Genomic DNA, 9,078 nt, shown 5'->3' with positions numbered 1-9,078 from the left:
GTATGGTCAGTAAACCAAATCGTAAATGTGTTATTTGGTAGAGCATTACATTATCATTATCGCAAGTTATAGTAATTATTCTCATAGATAGGTGACTAATATTTTTTTTTAATTTCTGTGTGATTAAAAAATGATGATTCAGTCATATACAACATAGACCAAACTCTCAAAGAACCACGTCAAAAATGTAATATTGAGCCAGCGGTGGCGATATCGGTTAAAACGCGGGCTAGCAGCAACTAGTCCCGGGTTCGCTGGTTCGATTCCCGCTACTGCCGTAGCCCGACATCAGGCAGCTTTGATGTCAAATTTCCACTTGGGGTTATAAATTACAATATAATTTCAAGTGGAAATCGTTCTTCGTGGACAAAGCTGCATCGTTCAATCATATGATAACTATTAGACGTAAGAGCTAATATAAGCCCCACACATAGGAGAATGGTGAACCGATGGGTTGCCTCTCATAAAATACGTTAGGTCATAAGTCTTCAACAAACAGTTTATAGAACATTTAAAGTAAGAGTTCTGATTAATAAATAAATAAAATAAAAGAATATGATATTGCAGCCAGTTTGAATTCTAAATCTTACTGGTACTGAACCGCAAAAGTCAATAATTTTCTAAAAAATCGATAATATTATATCAAAACTTATCATGTCCCCAACACGTGCTCCATATAAATTTCACACGCAACGTGTCAGTCCCCCTCTGCGTGCGCACAGGCCATAAAAAACAAACGATTCTACGGCGCATGCGATTCCCCAAGTGTCAATTCTATATTATTATTTTGACAGCTTCGAATAGCATTCTTGTATGTATTAATTTGTGTGTTAATACAACCACTTGTTTTGTGTTTGTTTATTGATCATAATAAATGATTGTTAAATATGTACGGCATATAATTTAATTAAAATATGAGTGACCAGAAATCAGCCACTTCGAAGAGCAGGCATAACAATTTTGGAACCAATTCGCATTCTGATTCTGAAGAAAATGATTTACCAAATAGGAATATAAAAGGTAAGTAATAGAATATGCTTTTTCTTTAAACCATTATTTATCGAAGATATTATACATGATATAGATAACTTATCAGGCAAATTATATATTATTTTTTTGGTTGATGGGTACTTGGTTATTCCATGACCTTTCGATTTTTCTGTACATGTTTGTACATATTTATAAGGCGCTAATTGTTGATATACTCGTATGTCGTATCATTAGATAATAATTCATGTATGTAGCAGTGCATATTATCATTCAGATTTATAGTTGTTAAAAAATAACACTTTTGAAAAACATATATTGTCCATTTAAAAAATGAAATTTAATGCAACTTTAGGGCTACTATTTGAATCAGACTAACTAACAGAATGTTTCTTAAGGGGTTCCATGGGTTTCCTCAGACAAAAAACGGCCTTCTTTTAATATGTTTTTTACATATAAAAATGAAATATTTTGATGCTTTTTTTATTTGAAAATTACATATTTAATAAACATTTCGTAAAATTTTCAAAAAAAAAATAAAAATGGCGGTCATTACGACGCCATTTCCGGCAGTCCCTCGGAAAAATGGTGCCTCCGCATTGTCAGCAGAACTTCTTTCAGGATCAGCTCAAATATAAAAATAAAAAATACGTATTTCAGTAAAGACAATAAACTAGGTATTAGACAAAGGAAAAAAAATGAAAATTGGTTTTTGGCAGACGTTTTTATAAAAAAAATGCTAATTTTGATAAAAAATTTTCGTCATTTTTTTTTTAATTGTTGCAATTTAAAAAAAAAATTCTTCGTTCAAGGCGTTGTAAATGATATCTCGAAGACCTGTGTAAAATTTCATCAATATCGGTTGAGTAGTTCGCGAGAAATCTTGACAACCGTCTTTGAAAACATAGTTTTGAGAAAAACGCTTTTAAAGTTTTCACTTTTTCAAGGCTGTATCTCCGAAGCTATTATAAAGATAAATCGATTTTTTAAACCGCGAAACCCATGTAACCCCTTAATCGCAAATCTTATAAATTGATCAATTGCTTCTTTATGCATATTTAATAAAGAAATGACTGTCTACGACAAATAGTAAATGTTTTTTTAGGTTCTTAGACTTTTTAATAAATATTTTTCCAAATTAAAATGTTACGCCATCATGATTGCGGTTCCTTTTGCCAATAATACAACTCCCAATCAAGATAGCCAAAACATCTTGTTCATTATCTTTTGAAAAGTTGGTATTTTTAACCAATGATGAATAAGAAGGGGATATTACTTATTAACTGCATTATTTTTATTGTAGATGAATTTAGGTTTTTCAATATTATATTATATTGAAAAACCTAAATTCATCTACAATAAAAATAATGCAGTTAATAAATAATATCCCCTTCCTATTCATCGTCATATTTAAATATATTTGTCTTAATGGAATTGGTTAACTTCCAAAGTTCAATATGAATATATTCTATAAGAAATATATATATAATATTTTCATGCAATCATTTTTAATTAATCTCATTTATTATTAAGAATATATAAAAGAAATTTGTCAATTTAAGGGTTATAAGAAAAGGACATATTGATAGAATTAGACATACCGGCATAAATATATTTATTATGGAAATTAATAATAATAATTAAATAATATCACATTTAATTTGATTCAAATAATTGTTTATAAATCTATTTAAATAATGAAAAAAGAAAATTATTAAATAGCAACACTATAGTAGTTTTATATATAATGTTAATCTAATAAAATAATTGTTTCTCTATTTGGATATTACCAACTAGATTTTAAAAGCATGAAAATTCATTTACCTATCCGATTTATTAATAAAATCTTTAAAAAAATATTTCTAATATCGTTACTAAAAATATACTAATTATTCATTTTGGAATCATTAACTTTATTGAATTATTCTAAATAACAATTATATTGTAATATAAATGATGTATATATTAATGATCTGTTAGTATTCTAACATTGATTTTCGGTGGTAATTTGAACCCATCAGAGTACAAAATATCATCTTTCATGATACAATATACAGTATCATTACATTATTAGAAATTTAATTAAAATTATAAACGAGATATTTTCGTCTCATGTACCCAATTTTAATTTTACTGTAATTGTGTACAATTAGATTTTAACTTATTTTTTTATATATTGTAGATTTAACTAACAAGACCTATTTACTAATTCAATAATCAACTATTGTTACTAACAATTGTAAGAATGGAAATGGAAAATTTCACTGGTTTATATATTCTCGTGGTTACTTTCAGTAATATTAAATTAAATGTTAAATTGGTTCAGTTATTTTATATTAACTTGCTATTATATGTATAATAATTGTAAATTGATATTCGACAAAGAATAGGTTTTTGGACAAAAAGCTCGTACTTTACATATTTAGTAATCTTTACAAGGATTTGGTATGGAGATTTGTGTTCTTATTGATATAAAATAGTTTGAATCATTTTTGTTTATAAGGTTATTTATGATTTTTTTGCAGTAAGAAATGATTTCTCGTAAAATGAAACGTCCAGTAAATCTTAAAAAAAAAATTCTTCTCTAATTATGTATGTAAATATACTCCTTCTAAACGATTATTCGGATTTTGATAAATCTTTCTGAAATTTGTTAAGGAATTTTTTTAGGATGTGTGTGATTATAAAAATATAGTAATATTGTAGAAATATATGGAAAAAATGCAAAAAACAACATATCATTGTTTGGCATTGAAAACATTTTGATACATGAGAACTGTCATCTGCCAAAAATGTCGATTCACTTGAAATTTGAATTTGGATTGAACGAGCCTATACAATATTAGTATATGATATCCATATTCATGATTATGAATAAGTTAAATGTAATATCTACAATATTATTGCCGAAAACCAGCTGAGATGTGCCAGAAATTAAAACATTATAAAGTACTATATTTAGTTTAATAAATAATATAATACGTCCAAAATTGCATATACATTATTTTCTAAAACTTATGCATGTTGTATTTTAGTTTACTATACTAAATTATTTAAATATAAAAGAATTTGTTTGACATTGGATATGAAATATTTAGCAAGTTCATGATCTTAGATTGAACAGTGCCCAACAGTGTCATATGATTTTACAAATTAATTTACCTAAGACTTTAACTAAAGCAATAAGGTTTGTTAAATTATTAGTAATAAAAATATAGTTTAGAAGTTGTAATTGCCAAAAAGCAACTAATACAGGAAACGCAATTATGAAAATTATTGACTATTATATATTATATAAATTATTGAAGCAATTATATTGGTTGGAAATAACAAAGGTGATATTGTTCTTTTACCGTAGATTCTATATTTATTCTTTCTGATACTGATGAAAAAACTGCAGTTTTCAATATGTATATAGGTTATGCCAAGACCATAAATGGAAGGACATTAAATAGAATATTAAAAAGTATAGAATAGGATATTAAAAAATTTGGAGCTTAAATTATAGACGTAGCTACAGGACAATGTCTGTCGGGTCATCTAATATATATGTGTAAAATTGTCTTCAATCAAGTTCAATGGCACAACTAAATGAAACAAATAATTATGCTATGTCTATCGGTGTATATATATGTACCATCTTCTAAGAATTTGTTTATCAAACAATATTATCAACGAATTTAATTGTTTAACTTTCGTCAGCCGCCAAATATTAATTCCAGAGCAAATACTGCGTAGTTTTCGTCCAGTCTTCTATTGTTTAACAGCAAATCGTCATCATAGTATATAGAGTTTCTAATTAACACTTTGGTTTTTAGTTTTAACCAGATCATGGTATGCGTATTTATTTCAGAAACGTTTCTGGCCGCGGACTCATTAGTGTTTTATTATTAGATACATTGAGTCGAGTTCATGTGAAATTTCTCATCTTTAGTATGAGCAAAACTGTTGTGATATACAGATGGTGATGAAAAATGATTAGGAATGGTTTTTTAAGTTTTATCTAAACAGTGGGTTGAAGTGTGAGCGTTTGACGAGCTTGATAAGTGAGTAATTTATAAAAAATTAATTACATTTTTTGTATGACATCAGCGCGATAAGTTTATAATCTTTAGGTCTAAACCGAATTTTGTCAGTTATAATTCTTTTAAAAGATATGTTTATCATTCTGGTGATATTATTATATCGAATCTTTTTATAAAAACTTATTTTTTTATTATTGTATGATTGAGAAAATAGAGAAAACGGAGTGCGCGTAAGGTTCACACGCGGTTTAAGTAAAACTTATTTGCTACTGTTCAAGATGGCATTTAAGTAAAAATAAAGACATCATATAACAATTTTGAATAATGTTTATTAGTAATATGGTAACACTCGCGATGCACACATTTATTAGTGTCAACCATTATACACAATTATATAATGATAAATTATAAATTATATATTTATAATAGCATTAAAAATATGTATAATATTTAAAAACAATAATGTTATTAAAGTCATACCTCAAATATGACATGGTCGGTTTGTCATTGTAATTAGCATTTAAAGATAAACCTTCATTAGAGAAATAAAGTAATTGCTGATTCATAAATTCTATAATATTCGTTCACACAGAGGATTATGTTAAACAACGGCTAAACAAATATTGTTTTCGCAACTTCACTTATCATGTAATTGTGTTTGAAGAACTTCATGTAATTAAAATTAACATACATTTATTGACTACTGGTATTTTCTATACTTTTTCGCTTGCGATATAATCTCATTCTTTGAACAGCTGTAATATCTGTCTTGCTTAAGAAATATTTTTCATTTTAATAACTTCAAAGATTTATAGAAACTGCGAATAAAATAGAAATAATTTCTAATCAATAAACTTACGTTTAGTACACGGCACAAATGCTTAATTTGTTTTATTATTTTCAAGGAACAGGGTAAAATATTCTTCTGATTCCGGAATTTTTCATTAAATCAAGATTTGTACTACGATGTAACTTTAAAATGTTTATTTATCTATGCCGATTTCCTTGTTGATATCGGCACGCATACAACGTTGAAGCCGGTACGCAGATCTCTATTTATATACACGACGGCTAATCACAATTGACCCGTATAGAAATGATCTCATCGAGAGCGAATGACGTACAGTTTTGGCGTAACGCATTTCCGTTGCATTTGTACGGATTTACACCCTAGTCGCACCTAAAGAAGTTCAAAAAATACTTATATATCTTATAAGATTTACACTCTATATGTAAGCCGGTAAAGACAATTTTTTTTTAACAATGAGTTCATTAAAGAAAACATTTAATTCATAGTAATAATATACATATATCCCAATTTTTATTTTAAGTGTAACTAAATATGATAGGATATACCTTTTGTATCATTAGTTTAAAATTAAACTAATTAAATATGGGAGTTTGGCTTGGTGGAATACAAATGTTTTAACTGGGCATTTCAGGAGTATTTTTTTAATAATAAATTCTGTAATAATAGTTTAAAATTTATAACTCAATATCTAGTTATTGTAGCTATATAATTTTCAAAAATATTTATTTTAATGATCTAATCGTTTCAAATTTAAATTCAATACGTTGATGAGCTAATATATCTGAACTTTTAAGAATGTTTTATTAAAAATTTAGAATATAATTTTATAGTTTGAGTTATGCTATCTACTATCTTTAGAAACTTTTCTGAAAAATCACATAAGTTAAAAAGACTAAATAAAATAAAATTGGTAAAAACTAATTTGTATTTATATTTGGAGTTGATTTTGAAACATTTACTTATGAACTGAGTGTTACAAAGATGAACAAAATTTGTACGTTTTAAATCAAAATGTTATTTTAAACTTACAGAGATCATATATTAAATATGTTTTTCGTAAAATTTATATTAATAAATAGACATCAAATCTTCGATTTTTTATTATCTTCCTGCAGAAGTATGCCTTTGCAGGGATATTATTTAATGTGACCTATATTCGGATAGAATGTAACTCAAACTAGACAAAAATTCCCATGTATCTTTCATTATAATTTGTCTCGGTTTATTTTCATGAGTAATAAATTTATTCTAGGAAGTATTCAGATCGAAGTCGTGTGCGTATTATTCGACCATTTCGTTGCCAAACTTAAAGGTCAATGATATTTGAGAATAGGAACAATATTTTATTTTGGCAAAGATTTATGTCAGTGGAATTTTTTTGTTTATTTTTATTGATTCAGTTTTACTATACGATAGTTATTTAATAAAAAAATATTTGCAATGCATTTTATTTAATCTTCAGTCATTTGAACAATTAATTTTATGGGAGTTAATTTTAGTAATTCAAGATAGATGCTGACACATTTTATCTTTTTAATTCAATCAACTATCAATTGATATTAATAAATGCAAGAATAATATGATAAAAATTTAAAGTTTTTAAAACATAAAATCCAATGCAATGAAAAATCTGTAATATATAAAACATTTTATCAGAAGAGATTTTCCATAAATTTATCATATTGCTTCAATCGTATATCAATAATTTAAAAAAGCCTAAATATTCCTCTTCAACTTCTCTGTGAATTCCATTGAATTATTTACACTTTAAAAAGAAAATTAGTATTATTTGCTTATTTATTCTGAAACAGGTGTTATAATTAGCAGGTTTAATTATGATGAGTATGTAGATTTTGATCTATTTGACGTAGCTTCAGTAAAAGAATTTTTGTTATTCTTAATTTTGAATCCTGTGTTATTATTTATACAAAAATGTTTTTTTGTAATTTACTTACAATCAATTTTAATTTTTATTAGAATCGAAAGCTTAATCTTAAACTTTCTCAGTATTATTCTAATTAGATTATTCTAATACACTCTTATTAGAATCTAATTACTTTGATGATTATTTTTAAAAGCAATATTTATATGACTTATACATATTTTAAGCTCATTAGAGATTACATAATCAACTAAGCAGCTAGGATGCAATAATTATCGAGATAAGTAGAAATAAAATAGGTCAAATGAAAATAAAAAGTAATTTTTTTGGTCTGTTTTTTGGTCCTGTTTTTTTGTTTAGTGTTTATTACTTTTATCAAAGTTTCGTAAAATAACACTGATGTCATACAAGATGTATCGTTAATAACACTATTTGTTTAATGATAATATTTCATGTAAGAGAAGAAAAGAGAAATATTTCTTTTCAAATTTCACGTGAAAGTTATCATTATAATTTTAATTAAATAATTGATTTATTTTGTAATTGATTTTATAACAGGCGAATATATGTAAATATATATTAGGGCGGGTTTATTTGTATGGGTAAAAAAAAGCCGCACAGGCATATATGATTTTTGTATACTAGGGATCAAAATAAGATACTTTGCCGAAGAAACTATATCTCTAAATTGTATTCTGATATCCTAAGGATTGGATCAAATTTTGAAAAATACTGTTTTAGCTCATTTAGCCCCAATAGTGTTCAAATATATGACTGACCCTCATGAGGGTCTGCAGTAACTTTAGAAGGCCGACCTCTGAGGGGAGATCCCAGGGGTTGAAAGGTGGGCATGGGTAGATCGGCGTTTTTAAGTTAGTGAGGATCGGTCCTGCATTTGGACGCGTTTGGGGCTCTCTATATGGGTCAAAAAGCATTTTTTAAAATTCAACCCTTATTTTTGGGTCAATGCACGGGACATCAGAATTCATTTTAGAGGTATCGTTTCTTCAGCAAAGTATCTTATTTTGATTCTTAGTATCCGAAAATCATATGTGCCTAAGCGATTTTTAAATCGACTCACCCTATATATATATATATATATATATATATATATATATTATTAAATATATATTATATATTTATGTGTGTGTATTTGCATACATATAAAATATTATGAGTGCAAATAGTACCGATTTCAGCTAAGATTGGTACCTCCTCCCATACTGATAAATATAATTACATCTGAGGAAATAAACTAAAAATATTTTATATAAACACCATTTAAAGTTCTACAACATATGTGTATTATTATTGTGACCATTCGTCCCGATTTAGCCAATACAGTTAGTCCAGTCATTATAATAAGTTCACCT

The 9,078-nt window shown here is 26.8% G+C and overlaps 1 protein-coding gene across 3 annotated transcripts in view; it reads left to right on the top strand.

Moving 5' to 3' along the window:
* Positions 1-794: 794 nt before the first annotated feature.
* Positions 795-9,078, top strand: part of LOC113372530 (AMP deaminase 2-like) — a 34,629-nt gene continuing 26,345 nt past the window's right edge. For 2 of the 3 annotated variants that reach the window (XM_026612871.1, XM_026612867.1), the window contains exon 1: positions 4,857-5,033. Coding sequence is in view for 1 of the 3 variants with exons in the window: in XM_026612868.1 (XP_026468653.1) it covers positions 915-1,020 (106 nt within the window). In the remaining 2 variants the exon portion in view is untranslated. Of the gene's footprint in view, positions 1,021-4,856; positions 5,034-9,078 lie in introns of those variants that run through there. The other variant, XM_026612868.1, reaches the window with a different exon arrangement.

Source organism: Ctenocephalides felis, unplaced genomic scaffold (assembly GCF_003426905.1).
Source record: "Ctenocephalides felis isolate EL2017-DRISC unplaced genomic scaffold, ASM342690v1 CF-g0.4_SCAFFOLD_01604, whole genome shotgun sequence".
Classification (NCBI taxonomy): Eukaryota; Metazoa; Arthropoda; class Insecta; order Siphonaptera; family Pulicidae; genus Ctenocephalides; species Ctenocephalides felis.
This window is presented reverse-complemented; position numbering and strand designations above follow the sequence as displayed.